This window comes from Nycticebus coucang, chromosome 3, assembly GCF_027406575.1.
Source record: "Nycticebus coucang isolate mNycCou1 chromosome 3, mNycCou1.pri, whole genome shotgun sequence".
NCBI classification, from domain to species: domain Eukaryota; kingdom Metazoa; phylum Chordata; class Mammalia; order Primates; family Lorisidae; genus Nycticebus; species Nycticebus coucang.
Window position 1 is genome coordinate 66,690,248 of NC_069782.1, and position 22,738 is coordinate 66,712,985.

At 46.4% G+C, this 22,738-nt stretch overlaps 1 protein-coding gene across 14 annotated transcripts in view; it reads right to left on the minus strand.

Moving 5' to 3' along the window:
- CACNA1A (calcium voltage-gated channel subunit alpha1 A) overlaps positions 1-22,738 on the minus strand; it is a 358,837-nt gene that overhangs the window by 113,968 nt on the left and 222,131 nt on the right. For all 14 annotated transcript variants that reach the window (XM_053584930.1, XM_053584936.1, XM_053584931.1 and 11 more), the window contains 3 exons: positions 20,126-20,217; positions 16,894-17,046; positions 12,588-12,781 (listed from right to left, as the gene is read on the minus strand). In XM_053584930.1, coding sequence (XP_053440905.1) covers positions 12,588-12,781; positions 16,894-17,046; positions 20,126-20,217 — 439 coding nt within the window. The remainder of the gene's footprint in view (positions 1-12,587; positions 12,782-16,893; positions 17,047-20,125; positions 20,218-22,738) is intronic.

A 22,738-nucleotide genomic window follows, 5' to 3' on the forward strand; every position in this document is an offset into this window, starting at 1 on the left:
TCTGTCCTGTACCTTCCTCTCCAGGGACTGGGGTTCTGCTGACTGATTTTAGAGGCAACTTTTCTTTTTTAATCCTATTCAATGATTCAATTCCATACCCTGATTTCAATTCACAGAGAAGAAGCTGGTGAAGGGTGGGATGCAGCATTTGATTGGGAGATGGGCTTTTCCCGGGTATGTGTGTGGTGGGGTGTGTGTGCTCAGGGATTGAGTAGAGAATAATATCACAAGTGGAGAGACTGAAGATACTGTGGCTGTTTTGTGACAGTTCATCACACAGGTGCGGGTGAAAAACCTCCCCTCCTGGTTGTCATCCCCTTTGTCAGTTCAAGTTGGTGGTAGGGGTGCACATGAGTCTAGATTCAGGGAGGTGGGCAGGAAGGGCAGGTTGCTCACTTGTTAAACTCATTAATACTACCAAGAAGGATGTGCTCTGGCGATTGCCTTGTCTTTCTTCCAAAGGCTCAAAGCATTCCACTTCTGGGAACACTACTCCCATTAGCACTGTAATCAAATATTTCTGGCGATGCAGTGGGATGACCCTTCCTGGTCCCCTTGTGGTTGGCTGAGGGACACACAGTGGGCATAGGCCAGTGAGGATTGAGTGGAAATAATTGCATCATTTGGGGTGCCAGAGCATCGAACTTTTAGCTTGGGACCCTCCAGGACTCTTTTTTCCCTCTTGGAATAGCAAGTGGCCACATTCTAGGTGAACTGCTAGGTCCCAAGTGACTACACTGAGCAGAATTCCCTTCCTCTCCGCTGCAAACCAGCACCATTTCAGGATGAGCAAGAAGTACATTTGTTGTTAAGCCATGGAGGTGTTGGGGATGTTTGTTACAGCAGCATAACCAGATATGCTAACAATACACATTGAGGGATCTATGATTTGCTTCGCCTCCTTTAGGTCCTTCTTAAACATTACCGTCTCATTCACTCTTATATGGATCTTGTGAGGTGGGTGGGGAAGAGAATGTCTCCTGTAGTTCAGTGGAGAACTGATCAAGTTCAAGGTCACAATGAGCCAGTTGTTTCTATTCTCTGAGCCTTAGTCTAGACCCCCATTATCCTGAGGTCTTGATTTGGTCAGTTCCTTTTCAAAATCCAGCTTTAGATTTACTGTGCCTGCCCCCACCCCAGAGACAGCATCCCAGACCTCCCAATCCAAAGGACCTGCCCTGTCATGCCACTCAGGAAGGCATCTCATTCTCTTTCAGCACATCCTGCTCTCTGAATTAGCTTGTTAATTTACGCATTTCAAAACTGTCAGCTCAAATGTCAGCTCTCTGAGGGTAGGGACTTTTCCTGTCTGAGCCCCCAGAACAGCACTGGGTACAAAATAGGTGTTTACTAAGCCCTGGTTGGATGGTGAAAACTCATGATCCTGAAGTCCCTGTTGGAAGATCATTTAAATAATACTAACCAGGCTGGGCACTGTGGCTCACACCTGTAATCTTAGCATTCTGAGAAGCCAAGGTGGGTGGATTGCCTGAGCTCACAAGTTTGAGGCCAGCTTGAGCAAGAGTGAGACTAAAAATAAGAAAAACTAGCCAGGCGTTGTGGCAGGCATCTGTAGTCCCAGCTACTCACGAGCCTGAGGCAAGAGAATTGTTGGGCCCAGGAGTTTGAGGTTGCTGTGAGCTGTGACTCCACAGTACTCTAGCCTGAGGCAACAGAGTGAAACTCTTTTTCAGGAAAAAAAGTACTAATACTAACAACAGGAAATGTATTTATCCCGAGTCCATGGGATTGGACTGGGGATTTCTCTGGGAATCGAGAGGAGGAGGCATACCCATAGTCACACCAGCAGAAGCCTTATTGGGTGGACAAAATACTTTCACACCTTACATCTCTCAATTCCTACAACCTCCATGCCCAGAAGATGGGGAAACTGAGGCCGAAAAAAACACTGTGATTTGCCCAGATCACGCAGCTGTGTGATGGCACGGCTGGGACTAGACCTGTCATTCTGGCTTACACCAACTGATAATTTTTTCCACTTCACCCCTTCTCTGTACTGGCATGGTAATAGTATAATGATTGGCCCGACAGAGCCCTAAGGGCGAGGGAAGACACTGATTCACCTCAGTTTGCCACTGGCGCCTGGTGCTTAGTGAGTGGTCAATAAATACTCATTAAACAGATTAATGGCTGAGTCCCAATAAAATTCTTAAGTGCTTTCTATTTTATAGTTTATTTTCTTCTAATTTTTTGAGCATGGTTCATTCAGAAAAAAAGTGTACAGGATGTAAAAAAAAGAAAACAAAACCAAAACTCAGCTAAGGAGAACAGCCAGTTCCCTAGTATATAGGAAAAAAGTGAGGTGCATCTGACCACAAAAAAGCCAGAGTCTGACAGTGGCCACAAGGGAGGGTATGTGTCCCAGTTCATGCTCATTATAGCTCATGTCGTGTTTGCTAATTATTTTTTGAGTCCTCTTTTTCCTTTTCATTCTGACAAATGTCCTGGTTTGGATGATAAATTATATGGGGCTATCTGTGCAGGAAGTCTCCTGTGACCTACCTCGTCCTCTCTGTCTCTGACCCTCACTCGCTGCCCCCTGACCACCAAGGCAGCTTCCCTGTTCCTCACACACACCGGGAATACAGCTGCCTCAGGGATTTTGCACTGGCTGTTCATCCTCCTGGGTTGCCCTTCCCTGGGGACACCAGTGCGGCTCCCTCTCATCTTTTTCATTTCTTCATTATATTCATATGTATATATTTAAATTTTTGATATATAATAGGTGTACATATTTGGGGGGTCCAGGTGATAGTAAACGGATTTATACAATCGGTTTCTTCAGGTCTTATTAGAGGATTGCAGCCTCTTACCCAGACAACTTATAGCCCCTGTGCTGCTCTTTTCTTCTCCTGAACTCTCACCATCCTTCCACACCAAAGGGGTCAGCAAACTACAGTCCAGGGGAAGGCAACCTGTTTTAGCAAACTTAAGTTTGGTGCAGGGCCATGATCCCTCACTTTTTTTTTTCCTCACTTTTTATTTTTTGGGGACAGGGCCTCACTCTATTGCCCAGATTAGAGTGCAGTGGCACCATCATAACTCACTGCAGCCTCCAACTCCTGGGCTCAAGTGATCCTCCTGCCTCAGCCTCCTGAATTGCTGGGTCTATAGGCACCTGCCACAACACCTGGCTAGTTTTTCTATTTTTAGTAGAGATGGAGTTTCACTATTGCCCAGGCTGGTCTGGAACTTCTGGGTTCAAGCAATCCTCCCAAGGTGCTAGGATTACAGGCGTGAGCCACTGCTCTTGGCCTCATTCCCTTAAGTGTTCCGTTTGTGGCTGCTTTTGTGCTACGATAGCAGACTGAATAGTTGCAACAGAGACTGTGTAGTCCACAAAGCCTGAAGTATGTATGTAATGTGTGCTACACAGTGTCTGCCTCTTACCTCACTGATCATAGTTTTTTTCCACTAACATATCACCTCCTGGTCCCTCAAAGAGTGCCTGCATACAGTAGGCATTCAATGAGTGAGTAATCTCCAGTGCCCCCAAGTCTAATGCTTTGGTATTGGCTAAGACAAACATCTATGAGTAGAAAAGGCTTAGTTAAAGGATCAGTTGCACCCTAGCACTGTGGGACACCAAGGCAGAAGGACTGCTTGAAGTCAGGAGTTTGAGACCAGCCTGGGCAATACAGTGAAACCTCATCTCTAAAAGAAAAGAAAAGAAATTAAAAAAATTAGCCAGGTGTGGTGTCATGTCCCTGTAATGCCAGCTACTTGGGAGGCTGAGGTGAGAGGATCCTTTAGCCCAGGAGTTTGAGGCCGCAGCAAGCTGTGGTAATAGCACAGCAGTCCAGCCCAGGGCACAGAGGAAAACGCTGTTTAAAAAAAAAAAGTCAGTTCCATTAGTCACCATTTGCCAAGGGACGTGCATTTATGAACATCAAATAAACATGATTTTGCTATTTTCCTAATTGAGATTAATCAAGGGAGAGAAATAGAGAGTAAGGGAAATTCACAGAGAAAAGCACAAAGAGGAGAGAGAGAGAAAGCAAAGGAGGAGGAGAAAAAGAAGGGAGAGAGAGAGGAGGAGAGGAACACACGCAAGAAGGAAAGAGACAAGACAGGGAAGAGGAGAGACTCGGGAGAGGGACGTGCGCAATGAACAGCGAGCAGCACTGGCTCTGTGTCCCGACTTTGTCACCTTGGCTAGGGAACATTGGCAGGTCACTCCTCCCCTGTGAGCCTCAGTTTCCTCATCGGAAGGTGGAGCTAGAATCTCCCTCACAGGGTTATTTTACGGATCAGGGAAATGCCAGGCACACACACACTAAAAAGCCCTCAGCTAATGGCAGCCCAAAAGTCAACACAAGGCATCCTGGTCCTGCTAAGGACCCTTCTTGGTCATGAAGGGTCCAGGATAAGGACCCCAGCCTGTCTGCCTCCTGTCCCTAGAAGCAACTGAGAGAAAGAATAGGTCCTGTCACCCACACAGTGACCCCAATCTGCCTCAGCCCAGCTGGAGAAGAAGGCGTTGGGGACCTTCCCCTGTGTGGGATGGAGGCAATTTTTGGCTTTTCTGAGCTGAGCAGGGCACATGGTGAGGGGGTCCCTGTGAAATGGGACCACCTGTCACTACAGCAACATAAAGTCACCAGCTCTTGTCTCTAGCAGACAGCCCCAGCACAGTGAGCATGGGGTTCCCCAACCCACCATCTTGAGCTTGGAGAACAAGCCCTCAATCTGGTTTGCCACGGGAGGCTGTAGAATGGCAGAATCCCAGGGAGCCAATGCTCTGGGCCCCAGTTTCTTCATCTATAAAATGGGGATATTTAAGGCCTTGCCTCAGAGTGTTTTACCATCAAGGAATCATGGACTGATACCCAGGGAAGTACCCAGAATCAGTAAGTGGCTGATTGTTCATTGTGACTCCAGAAGGCTGCCCACGTCCTGCTCAGGCTCGGGAAGCTCTGAGGACCTGTCCAGTAAGCACAGGAGCCTTGCAGCTCCCTCAGAGGCTCCAGGTCAGGGGCAGAGATGGGCTGTGTCAACTGAGTTTTGTTTTATAGCAGTTAGACATGAGTTGGACCTCACTTGGGCACAGAATTTCCAGTAAACTTGTATTTGTAGCCCTTGGGCATGGTGGACAGGCACTTATCCCATACCAGAGCCTTAGAGGGTAGGTTCACCTCAATACCCAGCCAGTACCCTAGAGTCCTCTGTCCACAGGGGGACCTGGTCTCCCACTGTGGGGCTTCTCAACCTTGGCACTATTGACATTTTAGGCTAGGAAACTGGTTGTGGTGGGGGCTGGGCCAGACACTGGCAAAGAGAACCACAGTTACCTGCAAAAGTATCAACTTCCTCTGAGGATTTTTCTAGACATGGTAACTATAAAAGCCACTTGTGAGATTCCCTCAGTCTCAGCTGGCAGGGGAATGGAGAAAGCTTTGGGGGTCCGAGAATAGAATTCAGGGAGCTCATGAATTTGGAGAGAAAATAGTTACCTTGGACTTTCTTACATTTTCACTGGAAGTGGGCCCTTTCCTTCCCTTATAAAGGGAGATAGCAAGCTGTAGCAGTCCAGGCAGAACTGGTGACATTCGTCACCAAGAGAAATCACGTATAGTTCACAGATACTGTGCAAAGTCTTTCAAACTTAAACAGTCCCGTGAAATTATGTGAGCTGTCATTGGGTCTTGTTGATGTTAAAAGATCACATTACAAACTATGCCATAAATGAATGAACCCCCTGCCCCTTGTTTTAGAGACAGAGTCTTTCTCTGTTGCCCTAGGATGGAGTGCAGTGGTGTCTTCATAGTTCACTGTAGCCCTGAACTCCTGACGTAGCCTCCTGGGTAGCTGGGACTACACCAATACATCTAGCTAATAAAAAAAAGTTTTTTTGTAGAGATGGGGTCTTGCTATGTTGCTGAGGTTGGTCTTGAACTCCTGTCCTCAAGAGATCCTCCCACCACAACCTCCCAAAATACTGGGATTACAGGTGTGCACCACCCTGCACAGCCATGAATCTTTTACAAAAATTTTCTGATAACAATCTCTATACATTTGGTTTCCTCCATCACATCATGTCTTTTATTATGTCTTGAAAATCAGGGCTCTATATAGCTAAGAACTTGTGAAGTGGACCCTCTGCTTCTGCTCTTCCAATTTCTCTGCCTCAGACTTGAGTGAGAGTTTTAATAAATTGTTCCTCGAAACCTTCACTCCCTCACTCTTTCTCTTTCCCTCACTCCCCTCCCCTGCCTCCCTCTCCCCATCTCTGTAGCTATCTCTCTGGGACCAGCTCAGTACGCAAGCAAGAGGAAATTGCAGGGCTCATACCCTGTATTCCTCCGCATGGCTGGGCAACCTCAGGCAGGTCCTGGACATGTCTAAGCCTTATTTATAAAATGGGGGCCAATAATCTCTCCCTCACAGGTTTTTTTTTTTTTTTAAAAAAAACAATGAAACTCCAGACTTTATTTGGATTTCATTAGTTTTTCCATTAATGTTCCCAGGTCCCACATTGCCTTTAGCTGGCACATCTTAGCTTGCTCTGATCTGTGACTATTTCTCACCCTTTCCTTGTTTATCATGACCCTGACAGTCTCAAAGAGGACTCGACCCAGGATTGGTCGAGGTATCTGGTATAGCGTCTTCTAACCTGGGATTGCCTGACGTGTGGCTTCTGATTAAACTGGGTCATGAGTTTGGTGAGGAAGACCACATACGTGAGGTGTCAAATCGAGGGTCACAGGATAGCCACATCCCTGGAAGATGTAAAACTCTGTCATTTGGTTGAGGTGGTGTCTGTCAGTTTCTCTGCTGTAAAACCATTATTTTCCCCTTTCCTTACTCCACTGTCTGGATGTGAGCCACTAAGTCCAGCCCACTCTCAAAGGAAGGAAGATTAGGCTCTGCTTCTGGGGCTGGGGACTGGTATGAACACATATATTAAGTAGGATTCTTTCCCAGCAGAAAGGAAAGGGGAGGCCAAGGTGGGAGGATTGTTTGAGACTAAGGGTTCAAGACTAGCCTGAGAAACAGCGCAAGACCCTGCCTCTACAACATATGTTAAAAAAATTAGCCAGGTGTGGTGACACATGCCTGTAGTCCCAACTACTAAAGGAGGCCGGGGAGGGAGGATTCTTTGAACATTAATGGAAAAACTAATGAAATGAACCCAGGCGTTTGAGGTTGCTGTGAGCTATGATGACACGACGACACTCCAGCCTGGGAAACAGAGTAAGACCCTGTTTCAGAAATAAATAAATAAAATAAAATAAAACATTAAAAAAGAAGTAAACTCCTTGTAGAAAAAATTTGAAGATTCAGAGCAGTATGGAGAAAATCAAGATTTCTGAATCTTATTACATGAAGGCTATCTTGGTACAGTGTGACACAGGGTTTTTTTTTTTTTTTTCTTTACTTACATTTTTATATTTATATCCTTGAGATCACAAGGCTGACCTTGCTTCAATTACTTTTTAAAAATTCATTTCTCCTATGTTAACCAGTGTGATGAAAATGTGTCAAACGGTCTATGAACCAAGTGTACGGTGCCCCATGATCATACTAATGTACACAGCTATGATTTAATAAAAAAAAATAAAATAAATAAAATAAAAATTCATTTCTCTTACTTATCACTGCATGTTGAAGATTTCCCTGTATCCTTAATGTTCTTGCAGCTAATGATCTTTAATGACAACACCATCATATGGAGGGAACACAGGCTAGTTAATCACTCCCCTATTGCCGGGCTTTTCAGGTGCTTGCAGTGTTGTTCTGATTTTATAAATAACTCTGGTATGCACATCCTGATATAAACCTTAAACAGCACTGCTAATTAGTCAAGATTAGGATTTCTTTAAAAGATACTTAAACCAGGAAGCTAAGGATGAAAGAAAAGAAAGAAATCCAATTATCTGGAAGGGAACTGAAGACATCATGCACTGAGCTGCACCTATGTTCCTTGCTGGGAATGCTCTTTCTCAAACATCTGCCTGGCTCCCACCTTCTCTGTTGTCACGTCACCTCCTCTGAGAAGCCCTCCACAGTTGCCTGACCTAGACTAGCTCCCCCTCACCCATCACCTGTCCTCTTTGCTTTGTTCCCACTGGGCTTCTCATAGTATGCATTTGCTGGCTGTCTCTCACTTTCTGTGTAGTTTATTATTTATAGTGTTTACTGCTTGTGTCTGCCTCTCCTCCCAGGGTGGGGACTTTAGTCTGCTTTCTTCATGGCAGTATCCCTGATCACCTAATCATTGCCAGACACACACAGTAGGTGTTCAGTAAATAATTACTGAATAAATAAATGAGATGCTAGGATCTTTAAGTGCTACCCACCCAGACAGGCCACCTCCGCTGGACATCTGTACCCACGGACTCCAAATTGCATGGAGCAAGTGTCAGGACCCTCTGCGGATCACAAGCTACAGGTTTGATCAGAATTGACCAAGAGTTGGATGTTGAGGTCATGCCCACAGGCCTCAGCTCTAGCAGCGGTCACAAAGGACAAAGATTCACGGGGCACACTGGGCATGCCTGTGGCCAAACAGGGTGAGAAGTATCCAAGGACCAACTTGGGTAGTGAGCAGATGGCTGCCAAGATAGCCATGTAGTCTCTACAGCCTGGCCTTGAGAAACCCTGCTGCTTGTGCTGGAGGCGAAGGGAGGAGTTATCTTAATTTAGGAAGCCCCAAACCAAGAGTTCATAAGCAAGTAGTTTATTTGGGAGGTGTTATAAATGGAATTATGTCTCCCCTTCCCCCAAAGTATATGCTGAAGTTCTAGCTGCCGGTCCTTAGAATGTGACCTTATTTGGAAATAGGGTGATTGCGGATGTAATGAGTTAAACAAGGTGAGGTCATATTGGTGTGGCTGGGTCCTGATCCAGTAAGACTGAGGCCCTTCTATGAAGGAAGAGGAGAGACAGAGAAACCCCAGGGGAGGATGTCGTGTGACGCTGGAGGACTGGGGTGGAGGACAAAGGACCTACAAGTCAAGGACAGCAAGGACTGCTGGCAACTTCCAGAAGCCAGGACCAGGCACAGGAGATTTTCCCCTCCAGCCTGTCGAGGAAGTGTGTGGTTCTGCGAGATTGTAAGCATAGACTTCTGGCCTCCAGAACTATGAGACAACAAATTTCTGTTTTTTTAAGCCACCAGTTCAGTACTTTGTTACAGAGTCCAAGGCAATGAATCCAAGCATTGATCCCAGGAAGCACGAGACAGGGAAGGGAGGGTGTGTTAGTGAGCAAGTTACCCCTGTGAGCAGCTGAAGCCTGATCCCCCTGGGGAGATGCAGGGGACAGCAAAGCCCCCGGTGGGGTATTTATCCACCAAGTTCTTCCAGCACTGGTTCAGTGCTCTTCCAGCAGTCTCAGAGACACAGGCAGAGAGTGGCAGGTGGTCACAGCAGGACTCTCCATTCTTCAGGTGTCTTTTGGCCCGGAAGTTCCCAATAGAAACCCCATCGACATTTGGGGCCAGATATTCCTCTGTGGTGGAGGCCATGCTATGTCGCATAGGATGCTGGGCACCATTCCTGGCCTCCACCCACTGGGTGCTGGTAGCAACCTCCTTCCCATCCAGTCGTGACAACCAAAAACATCTAAGGATATTGGCTAGCATTCACTGGGGACAAAAACGGTCCCTAGGTGAGAAGCCGAGCTCTAGGTTCACATTAGGGCCAAATTGCTGCACTGTCTCCTACCCAAAGGATGAGGGTGGGATGTAAATGCCTAGAAAATTTTAGAAAGCTACTCTGAATTAGTGGCAGTTACCAGCAGGGGCAAGGTGAAGGATAACATAAGACCCCACAGCTCACGCTGCTTCTGCAGGTGCTGCTGGAGTTGTTATGATGAAAAATTCATACATGGTTCTAAAGGAACACCTCTTAGAGGCGAGGGCGGGATTTGACGGAGGTCACCCAGGGCCAGACTCTGTTCTAGACACTTCATGTGTATCCACCTCCCTCAGTCCTTGAACCCTATCAGGTAGGACTGTGTATCTCTCTTCTCCCCATTTTGCACATGTGGAAATGGAGGCACAGAGAGGCCAAGTAATTTGCCCAAGGTTGTACAGCAAGGAAGTGGTAAAATTAGGAGAGATGCAGGCAGGCTGATGCTTAAGTCTGTGTTCCTGACCACTAAGCTTGCTTCTCCAGAGGTGGTTCAGCTCTAAGCTGAGAGGCTCCCAGGGCAAACACTCTTGGATGATGGTGCTGTGAACTGCTCATACTTCCAGTACCTTACTCTGAACCCTGGATCCTTTCTGTGAATGTCCAACTCTGTGACACATCTCCTTTCTACATTCACAATTTTCCCAATTCCCATTCCCTACTTCCCATCACTCCCTGAGTTCCCTAATCTTCTTCATTTTTCAGTCTTTTCCTTCCCAGGAGAGTTCATTTCCTGCTGAGGCCTCCTTTCACACCAGCCTAGTAAAAACCTAGAACCAGTCAAAATCCCCCAGCGAGCTTTGGCCAACTTACTGGATGTAACTCTTTGCTCAAGCTGTCTGCAGGGGAGCCCAGAGAGGGTGGGAACTTGGAACTGCTGTCTGTTCCCAGAGATGCTACACTCAGACAAGGTCTTCATGTAAAGTAGAACACCATGTCCCTTCCTCACATTCCTTAAACCTCTCAATAAATTATCACAATAACAGTAGAAATCCATGTAGCCTACAACATGAATGACACTCTTGAGATGCAATAACTTGTGCAATGTGTGACACATACAACTGTTCATGTGGCTCCTTTTGCTCCCTACTCCCAAGCTGTACTCTCAACCTCACCCTAAAATGAACTACTGATGAAAGAAAACAGTGATAAGTCTCTACTGCCAGTGGGGACAGGGTGGAGTGGGGAATTCCTTAAGGAACATGCACTGGGACTAGGGGGGGAAATGCAGCTTCTCTATGTACAGGAGAAAGCCAGGTGTTGCTTCCTGAGCAGGCCAATCCCTGGCCTGACCTTAACTGGCAATTGCAGCACTTAAGGCAGGTAAAAGGAAGCCTTCCCGAGTCAACAGAGAGGTGTATGCACGCGCGTCTGTGGAGCAGCCCTAGAATGCTCTACGAGCTCACTATACTTGTGGTATCCTTGTGTTTGATCCTGAATCCTTGGCCTTGTCTCTTCACCTACATGGGTGAGGAAAGTTGTATAGTGTTAAGGATGAAGGGAGTTTTAAAACTAAATATCCATCAAAATTATAAATGTATTTAGTCTCTGACCTTAACTACTTTTGGGAATGAACAGCCCCAACCCCCATCCTCTAGCTTTATCTGCAAAAGCAGGAGAGATAAATGCATCATTGCTCCCGGCAGCATCATGCCCGACGGCAGCGGCCAGGAAACCACCCAAGCCTCTCTCTCAAGGGGCGACATAAACTGTGAACGGCCACATAATAGAATAATACTATTCAGCTGTACAAAAAAAATGGAGGAGATTCCACATGTCCTGCTGTAGAAAGGTCTCCCGAAATGTTGTTATGAGAGAAAAAAAATCATGGAACTGAACAGCCTATTTAGGATGCTGCCCTTTGGTGTAAGACAGAGGGGAAGAGGATATAGACCTGATTACGCTTGTACCTGCATAAGTAAACACCGGAAGGGTGTCTGGAGGAACTAAAGGGATTGCATAAGGGAAATAAGGTGGGATGGAGGGAGAGGGGGGTACACTTCTTTTCACATATGTCCCTAACATTTTCAAGATCTAGGACAAGACTACAAATGGAGGCCACATATGATGTGTAAATATTTAAAAGCTAACTAAATAAAACATGCTTTATGTTTCTACTCTACAAACACACCTACACTAACACTCAGAAGGTCAGAGTGGAATCTGGAATCTGGATATCTGCCTCGGGTCAAGGTGTGGGAAGAGTCAGCCCTGCTGCTTTCTCTTCCCGCTCATGGCTCCATCCTGCCAGAGGGGATCCATACACATGTGTGGACATTATAGCATGCACATCCACGCTCCAGTCACCTTTGTGCCAACAGCCACCTCCTTAATACCCTTGGCCGTCAGGAGTGGCATAAACAGACCCACAGAAGAATCTCAGGCAAGTTCATGGAATCTGGGCTTGGGCAGGGGATTCCAGGATCCTGGATAACCCAGACTGTGGTCTACAGAACAAGCTCCTGGCAGACACATCTCCTCAGCTACATGGATTCCTTATCCCCTGGAAAGGGGCTTGGTTGGGGCAGGGCCAGTGGGCACTAGGGCAGGGCTCCCTTGCCTAGGTTCAAGGGAGGATATTACTCTCTTTTTATCCATGTGGGTTTTTGCATCATACCATCTTTCCATATTAAAAAAATCCAAAATTACATTTGAACACCTGCACAATGAAAAATTACATAGCATCTGTGTGTCCTCCAGACTTCCCTGCCCCGAGAGGCCATCCCTATAGTTAGAGTTTTGCTAATCAACCCCAGGAGTCTTCAAAGGCCTGAGCCTCAGACCACCTTTCCTGGGGCTGTGTTAAGTTTGTCCCTGGGCTGCCTTCCCCAGCTCAGAGTCCCTCCGTACAGCCTCAGTAGCTTCACTGGTCGCAGGGGCTACCTCTCAGGGACTCTGGCTATCTATAGGCTCTGTCTCAGAACCACTTACATTGTAGAGGAGATCAGTCCAGCCTTCCATGGTGATGCACTGGAAAACAGTCAGCACTGCAAACAGGATGTTGTCAAACTGAGTGATCCCATTGTTCGGCCCTTCCCAGTAGGGCTGGCATTTGGTCCCATTGGGGCAGGTGCGGGCAGGTTCCTCTGTCCCACATGGAGCCGGAGACTCACCCTGAATGTCATCTATGAAAGGGAAGGAGAGAAAAGTCAGGGGAAGGAGCAGAGAAAAAACCAGCTCTAAGAAATAAGAATGAAGCTGTTGGGGGGGGAAAATGGCTATTGGGACAAACTTTTCAGTCTCTCTGAAGAAATCAATGTTTGGCTTTGTTGATTGATTGTTTTCTATTTCATTAATTTCTTCTCTAATCTTTATTATTACTTTTCTCTTCCTGTTTTCTGTGTCTTTTTTTCCCTGTTCTTTCCTAAACTTTTGAGATGGATTAACTTTCTTTAAGGCTATAAATTACCTCTAAGTGCAGCTTTACCTGCATCTTATAAACTTTGTTGTGCATTACCATTATTGTTCAAGTAACATATTTTCCTATTTCTATTATTCTTTCTTCTTTTACTTATGAGTAATTAAGATGTACTTCCTTTAAAAAAAAAACTTATCAGGTAATATAGATGAAGAGAGACAGACAGAGACAGAGAGAACAGTATAATGAATCCATATGTACCAATCACCAATTTCAACATCTATCTATTCCCAGCCAATCACGTTTCACCTACGTCTCCTCCAAACACTTGGACTTGCCCTTGGAATATTTTTAAAGCAAATCTCAGACATCACATAATTTCATCCATAAATGAAACATGTCTCTTAATTTTCAAATACTTTTAGAATTCTTTTTTGTTACTGATGTCCAGCTTGATTGCATTGTGGTTAGAAAACATGTTTTGTATATGTTTTTAGTTTTTTGAACTTTGTAGAGATGATCTTTACAGTTCATAATGTGATTAGTTTTGGCAATGTGCCATGTGCACCCTGTGGTTATTGGGTGCAGCATCCTTCAGACATCCATTAGGGCACACATTATTCTTCTGATTTTTTTCTTCTTTGGATGTACTGGGCTCAGGGAGCTGTTCTGGGGGTGAGGGACACCAGCACACACAGTTCCTACCCTTGCCTAAGGGTAAGGAACAGGCGCTAAGCTTTCTCCCCAAATAGCAGGAAGCAGATTGTGAAAATGCCACAAGGAGAGAGAAACGTGCCAATAGACACCCCTTTTGCTGGAAAAGGAAGACAGCTTCCTGGGGAGATGGCAGTCTGCTGGGTGTAACAAAGGTCAATCTGAATCTCAAGGTGCTTTTTGCTGGGCTGGGGCTAGGGTGGAATGGAAGCTCCTATCCTGGGATTGTCCTCATTTAACCAGAGCAGTGGGTCTGAGAGGACTTTATTCAGTGAGTGAAACTTCTGAAGGTTTTCAAAGAAGAGCATGACATTGTCCGACAAGAAAACAAACAGCCAAGTGTGTAAATCCAGGCTTCCTACTCAACAGAAATATATCTCAATGTATGTGGTACAGGCTGTGCAGTGCCAATTCCCAGCCTCAACTGAGCACACGGCAGAGGGAAAGAAACCAGCGCAGAATGAATGAATCTTGTTGGCTTCTCAAGTTCCGGTTACATAGAAACAAACGCAAACTCTGGCCTCACCACTTAGTTTAAGTTTTTGGAAATGCCTTCCCCACTGATGCTGGACTTGGCTCACAGGCCAGTATTTAATGAATACAGGTTGGAAGGCAAAACTCTTTTAAACGTTAACACTCAAGGCAGGGGGAAAAAAAATCCATGAGCCGGTATCATAAATGGGAACTATCATTTGGGGGTGGTGCCTCTGTTTGGAACCTTCCATCCTGTGTTCAAGTGTGGCTCAATCTCCCCCACCCCTTGCGTTAGCCTAGTTAACACAGCCCCCACGCCCTTTGTTCCAGACCTACAATAGCTTCTGAATTTTCATATTTGGGGGCGGGGACAGCACGGATGGAATCACACATTAGCCTTCACTACTATAAATAGATTTAAATGAGGGGTCTTGCCTCTTCTAACTATTTTAGAAGCTCTTAGAAAGCAGGAAGCCTTCTGCTATATCTTTGCTTTCTTCTGAGTGTTTGGCTGGCACGGTGCTGGGCGCACAGGAACTGGGCTCCTGACACTAGGAAGCTGCTAAGAATGCATCTATCTTTAGCAGCTTCTGCCCAGCGGTGTTCTTGCTTGCAATCCCCCTCAACCCCCAAACACCAACACGAACGCGCTCGGAACTGTTGCTTCTGGAAAAACAACCGTCCAGAAGCGTCTGAAGAATTTGGTTATAAATACATTTTAAAATTAACCCGCTGCCTGGGTGTCTGTATATATCCGTCTCTTACTCACACGTCTTATATTTTTAATCGTGAGCTTTTCAGTCTTTCTCCTAAACGGAGGCTTCCTACCCTCCAATTGCACCACCTGCATCTGTCCCCTCACAACCCCACTCGGACCCAAACCAGCCCCGTGGCCTCTTCTTGTTCCCTTTAGCTAGACTTGGCTGAGGGAGAAAACCAAAAAACCTCATGAAAACCTAGGATCCAGGAGTCCTGGTTTCTCTGCTTGTGGCTGATTTTTTCCAAGGGGCCCTGCCCTGTATCTCTCTCTCTCTCTCTCCACCAGGGTGATGAGGCCAGGAGCAGAAATAGCTCTGCCTCAATTAACACCTTCTTCATCAGGGAAAGAAATAATTAGGACATTCCATATTGAGCAGACTTCACAAGCCCAGGAGACAAGACAGGAGAAATGAGAGAAAAGGGGGAAAAATCCCACCTCCCCCATTTCATAAACCCTTCCCTGCTGGGTTCCCTGCCCCTCAGGAGGTCTGGGGAGAGGGTTCAGTGCTAATCCACTTGCAGGGGTCACTGGGTGGAGAAAGGTATGTGGGAAGCCACTCTCAGACAGAATCTGCTGAGATGTTTGCCTTTCTAATAAGACCCTGAAAACTCCTTCCTGCACCACTCTCTCAATTCAGGGCTCCCTTAACCTAAAGGGTTCTGAGCCACGTGCTCAGTTGAGGCTGGGAACTGGCACTGACCAGCAGCATTCCACTTGGTCTTCTGGCACCAGGACAGCTGATGGTCCAAATATCAGCACACTGAAGGCATCCCTTCTTTTTTTTTTTTTTTTTTTTTGTAGAGACAGAGTCTCACTTTATGGCCCTCGGTAGAGTGCCGTGGCCTCACACAGCTCACAGCAACCTCCAACTCCTGGGCTTAAGCGATTCTCTTGCCTCAGCCTCCCGAGTAGCTGGGACTACAAGGCATCCCTTCTTATTCATTCCATTTCATTCTGGGGCTTCATGTAGCTGAGTTTAGATAGCCAGGGATTTAAATGGAAATGTATTCGAAAACTATTTGGTCCCTGAATGTGGATTGTGGGTGTTGGGGTGGGGGGAAGGTGTTGGCTCTTCCATGCTGCTGGTTCAGAGCTGACAGCCTCAGGAGTGTGTCTCCAGCTTGCCTGCCTTTTCCCCTAAACACTCCACCCACCCCAATTCCCCTGGATTCAGCCGTTGAAGGGTTAACTGTGGGCACAGTGGGGGAGGGCAGGGCCCTTCTGGGAGCTAGGTTCTGATTGGTTGGTGCCTGGACTCCCAGCTGGAGCATCTTCAGGCCCCCCATGGGCACAGGGGTGGACCAGGAGGACCCATGCTGTACCTTCTTCTTCTTCAGGGCAGGGTTGCTGCCTGCAAAGCATGGTGGCCAGGACAACCTCTCCTCCTCTTTTTCCTGGTTTAGAACCTAGGGGCTGAGGTCCAAAAATACCCAGGATACCTGTTTTGCACAATCAGATGTGTTGGGCATTAATGCCCCCACCACGGGCAGTCCTTACTTAAACTCAGACGGAAGTAGGTGGATAAATACTCTGGCTGCCTCACTCTGTAGCTGGGACAGCTCTGAGGTATGCAATCTATGCTGTCTCCCAGAGGTGCCCAGTGGCACTGAGCTTCACCTACCCACAATGATCAATGCCTGATAACACATCCTTTACCTGATGCTTTCTTTTCCTTGTTTCTCTTCCCTATTCCTAGGATCATTCTCAAATCAATCCCTTCCCCAACTTTAAGTCGCCTTCTGGGAGGACTCCAATCCAAGATCATAGCAACAATCCAAGATCTCAGGGCTATGTCACAAGTCTTTCCTGCAGTGCTTCCTGAAAGTGCTTCCTTTGTCAGCAGGAGGAAGCAGGGACCCCTGCATAACCCTTCCCAGAGCTTGTCCCCAAGAAAGGAAACTGGAAAATCACACCATGCTGCTTGGACCTACCTGTCCCCTCTTCAAAGCAGGTGGTATGAAATTTTCCCATATAAAATTCTAACCCTATGATTGCAAAAATAAGGATTGCAAAAAATAGGAGGAGGCCGATCTGCAGCAAAGGGATCATTGCCTTCATGATCGACTTCAGGACGACTTGTAAACCTGGGGAAACAGAGAGGCCACACCGGCTGTTAGAAAGCACCCAAAATTTCACCACCAAGATGTCCCCAGAGCACCCAAGAGCCTGGGGATACTACATACGTTGTTCCATTGGATGACTTTTTGGGCATAGGTGTGGAAATCCATTGCTCTCTGAGCCACATTCCTGGTGTTAGGCAACTTACACCCAGAAGGGGGAGCCATTTTCTTAATTTTTTTCTGCCAAGACAGGGTGTATTTTCCCCAATTCATACAATAGCGCCATATATGCTAGTTGTGGCTCATAGGAATGCAGCCAGTGTCCCAATTCCAATCCAGAGGAACCAGACTGAAGATTATTTCACTGGCTTCTAGCAACAACCCCCTGAAGTGGGCATGTGTGTACAATTACTCCCACTTTGCAGATGTGGGAAGCAAGGCTCAGAAAGGTGTTGTGAGAGATGGCAGAGCTAGGATTTGAACCAGCCAAACCATTGGGCTTGAAGCTTGATGTTCCCCCCACTCAGTGATGATGTCTTTTGTTCTGAGCAGCCTAATCCAGCCGGATGGTGGTGAAGGAGAAGACAGGAAGCCATCACCAAAGAGGCATAGTGGAACGGGAGACGCACCCAACTGGGCATCTGAAGACCTTGATCTGGGGTTACTGTTATCAGCCAGATCAGAGACCCCCCACATCAGCCCTTATCCTGCCAAGTCCAGCATCTGGCAGTCTCTCACTAACAAATGTTGTGCCTGCACTGCTTGACAACTGGATGTCTCGAGGCTTCAAATTCTTTCATGGGAGGAAGGGGTTAAGTTGACAATATTTAAATTTTCATTCTTCTCTAATAAAAGTTTCACTATTGTAAAACTCAAGGAATGTTCATACTAATGATCACCACTATTTAAAACAATTTTTTGGAGGCTTCTAACTCAGGTCTAAATGATGTCAAGTCCTATGTTTGAAACCATAGGGTTATCTATTAGGAAAATGATTCAAGAGAAGATTAAAAACACATGGCTTGGGGCTTTGGTTATTGATTAGAACTTTTCACAGTTCATAGTCAGCACCTCCTGAGGGGTAGAGACCACAGTAAGAGAGGGAAACTGTTGGTGTGGTCTAAGAAGTTAAGTTCCTCCAAGGGGCTCAAAATAGTACTGATGCTGGCTGAGCACAGTGGCTCACACCTGTAATCCTAACACTATGGGAGGCCAAGGCAGGTGGATTGCTGGATCTCAGGAGTTCAAGACTAGCCTGAGCAAGAGTGAGTCCCTGTCTCTACTAAAAATAGAAAAACTAGCTGGGCATTATGGCGGGCATCTGTAGGCCTGAATGGCTACTTGGGAGGCTGAGGCAGGAGGATGGCTTAAGCCTGAGGGTTTGAGGTTGCTGTGAGCTATGACACCACAGCACTCTACCAAAGGTGACAGAGTGAGACTGTCTCAAAGGAAAAAAAAAAACAAAACACAAAATAATATTAATATTAAAGGGAGGCAGTGTTGTACAAGGTTAAGGCTGTGTATGGTGGATGCTTTGGTGTCTTCCCAGATCCTCTTTGCACTTTATAGCTGCCTTTCTTCTTAGCAGAATTGTCCTTTGTGATCAAGGACTCCCAGTCACTTGGAAGGCTATTGCTTCTCCACTTCCCATCCCCAATAATCAATCAGAAAGTAGAAAGGGCCAGCCTCCTTGCCTCATGTTGGAGGACAGCTCTGGTGTTATGTATACTCCTGGGATCAGGCTGTGCATACATCCTTGTTTGATTCCTTCTGCTGCTGACCTCACACTTGCTCTCCTGCAAATGTCCCCCCGCCACTGAGGCAGCTGCATCAGATCACCTGCCTAACTCTCTCTGCTTCCAGGGAACCTGACCTAGTCATCTACTTACTAGTGATGAGATCTTGAGCCAAGTCAGGTTGCCATTCCCAATCTCAGTTTCTCCATCTATAAATGGGAACAAGGACAGTCCCTCTCTTGTATGATTAAATGAGAGAGCCCACACCTAGCAAAGTATCTGGTATGTCCTACCTAGGTGGTCAGTGAACAGAGAGAGACTCTTGTTACTGTTAGATCTGGGATGGCCTTTAATTTAGTATGATGTAGGCTTCTGCTGAAATCTTGCAGAGACCTGGAGAGAAATGCTTTCTTTCTACAAAAAGACCCTGCTGGTGGTCATCTGGGAAATCTTAACTCTTTAAACCTGAATGGCAATGAATCTGAAGAACACACCCAATAAATGTAACATGGTGATCAGAAGAGAGCCTAGGTAACTCACAGGTTTATTGGTATTGGCAGGATAAATGAGTTTATAAAACAGAAAAATACTTAGAACAATTCCTGTTACATAGTAAGTGATTTCTAAGTTATTATTAACAATTGAGACAGAAGCATAGAAAAAAGGAGAGCCTGTTTTTTTCTTTCTAAAATTTTCTGGACCTGTAAGGTAATCCTTACTCTGCAGATGGCGACCACCCCCTAAAGGGGGTAGATGTGCTTGGATAATTAGAAAGCAGCATGGAGCAAGTATGGATTTTGGAGCTTGTCACTGTCAACCTGTAAGAATTCAGGTTAGCAATTTTACCTCCTTGAGCCTCAGCCTTTTTACTTGTAAAATAGATGTTCATTGGGTATTTATGGGGATAAAATAACAATGCTCACAAAGCTTTTTCTGCAGTGCTTAGTACAGTAGGCACTCAATAAATGGCAATGGTCATTGTCACTAGTGTCACTGCCCAGGCATGCTATGTCCTATTTTTGCCACTTCTCAGCTATGAAACCCTGCTTCAATTTTTCAGTCACTCTGAGCCTCAGTTTCCTCCTCTGTAAAATGGAGATATCAGTACCATCAGGGTCATAGGGCTATGAATACTGAAAGAAATCATCCTGGTCGTGTGTGCTCAGCAAATGAGTGCGGCACCTGGCTCGCTCTCAGAAGCTCACCCAGATCTGCAGCCCTAGGGAGCACTTCCCCTAGGGAGCCTCCCAAAGAGGAGACTGCCCTCACACAGGCTGGGGACCCTACTGAGATGCTCTAGAAAAGGGAAACCGAGGGCTCCCAGGACCCCTCAGCAGACCCCTTGCCAGGGTCAGAAACTCACGCACTTGGGATTCCAGACACCAGCTTGAGCGGCCGCAGCACTCGAACTGCCCTCAGCGTCCGTAGGTCAAACTCTGTCCCCACTGTTGCCAAGATGCTAGAAGAAAGAAGCCAGAATGGAGAACAGAGGGTGGGTTTCAGGGTTAGACAGATTGGCAGGAGTGCTTGGGGGTCCAGCTTGCACTGTATCAGATAGGGGACCATAGGCAGGTGACTTTACACTTTACACAGTTTCATCACCTGTGAAATGGTCTTAAAAGTACCTGCCTCAGAGGATACAAGCTGATTTACAGAGACCCCAAACAGGTGTATGGCTGATGCTTCATAAACGCTGCAATGAGAGAAAGCCTCTCTGTGGCACCTGCTGCTGTGACAGTCGATGTATTTCACAACCTACAGCCACAATAGATTGAGGGGCAGCCTCCAGGTTCCTGGGGGAATGGCAGACCCCTCGGAGCCCAGCCACCATGTGTTAAAATCCCAGCTCTACCACTTTCCAGCTGGGTGACCTTGGGCAAGTCATTTCTCCACTCTGGGCCTCGGTTTCTCCCTTTTGTATAATGAAGACAACAATAGTATCAACACCTCAAAAGATTGAATGAACTGATATCTGTGAAGTGGTCGGTAAGGTGCCAGGCACGCAGGGAGCATGCTAAGCTATTTATTTACAAATAAATTGAAAAAAAGTGTGTAATCCTGCCCATACGGACTAGCTGGCATCATCCCGTAGGTGGCCACAGACCCTGAATCTTGGGTCAAAAAGAGTGACACTTGTAAATGCAAGTCAGTATGATGATGGCAGTAGGTAAGATGAGCTTTCTGTAGAAATGCTCCTGACAAGATCTTGTCCTTGCCTCATTTGTAAAAATACTGCTGGTGAGACAAGGGGTCCCTCCTGGGCCTATGACCTGAACGTGTGCATTTGAGAGGTAAGTGATATACAGTGAGTTGTCAAGGCACAATGCAATGAAACAATGGACAACAAATGCTGAGCACCAGGGGGCTCCATGGTTAAGATGAGGTCAGCACGGCAAATAATTTGGTGATATCTTCAGTTTTGTACAGGACTCTAGGACCTACCACTACAGCCTGTGGCTAGCTGGTATCTGGAACTCTTTGCTTGAGGGTTTTCTCAGAAACTGGGGCAGGCCCATGGAATGAATGCCCCTAAGGGAGCAGCCCTCAACAATGATTGCTGGGAGTAGGTGAATCCATTCCCCAGCTCCCTTGCCCCTCTTTTGGGTTGCTTAAGATGTGAGTTCCACGTGGCCTCTTGGTGAGACTGAGCCCAGTTGCCCACTGGGGTAACTTGCCACACAGCTCACCCCTCTTGTCTCATCTCCCATCTCTCCCGCCAACACTTTCTAGGGTCACCATTGTGATGAACTACTCGTACCTGAATCCTTGTTTCAGGATCTCTTCTGGGTCATCCTGAACTAAAACAAGGAGTGCACCCAACTCTGTTTTCAAGGTTACTCCTACAGCAGAGATGGGCATGTTAGGTTGACTGACATATTTTCCACGATCCAAAATGGCACATTGGAGCACATCCTCTGTGCTGGATAGAGCAATACACAAGACTATCTCTGCCCCATGCCGATGTAGAAGAGAAATGTTTAAGAAAAAAAAAAAGCAAACAATGAATGATGCATCTCAGGGGTGATGCCTTCCCAGTGAGAGCTGGAAAGACAGTGGTTTTGAGGGCCATGTAATAGGTTACGTTAATTAGTCTAGGACATGGGGATATCCTCACTTCAAGCTAAGGTCTCACAGACGAGAAAAAGGAATTGGTCAGTGGGAAAATAACTTTCCAGGCTGAGAGAATGGGCATGACAGAAAGCCTGGGATTGAAAAGAGCTTGGCAAATTCAAGGGATGATGTGGGAGTATGACCGGGATTTGAATGGTGAGGGTGGAACTGCACACCAAGAAAGCAGAGAGTTGGTGGGGACATACAACTTTTAATTCAATTTAACTCTATTATATCTTCCCCCACCAACTTTTTGAGACTAATTTGGGTCTCTCAAATTCTGTGTTATCACAGTGGCTTGTGCCTGTAATCCTAGCACTCCAGGGGATGGGAGGATCACTTGAGTTTGAGACTAGCCTGAGCAAGAGCAAGACCCCATCTTTGCAAAGAACAGAAAAATGAGCTGAGTGCAGTGGTGCACACCTGTAGTCACAGCTACTGAGGAGGCTGAGGTGGGAGGATCAATTGAGCCCAGGAGTTTAAGGCTTGTGGTGAGCTATGATGACACCACTGCACTCTAGCCCGGGCAACACAGTGAGACTCTGCCTCAAAAAAAGCCTTCTGCCTTCTTCTATTCCTTTTTTCTTTCTTGGCAGATAAAAGCTGTCCATTAGGGTATGAACAGAAAAGGACAGCCGTTTATTGAGGCTTCATTATTCACTTCACAAGCATTAACTGAGCACTAAAACATGCGCGGTCCTATCCTGCTCCCTCTCTGCGCGGGGGGACTAAGAGAAAACCCAATAAATACAAGCATACCTTGCTTTATTGTGCTTTGCCGGTTGGGCCTCACAGATACTGCTTTCTTTTCTTTCTTCTTCTTCCTTTTTTTTTTTTTTTTTTTTTTCTGTTTTACAAATTGAAGGTTT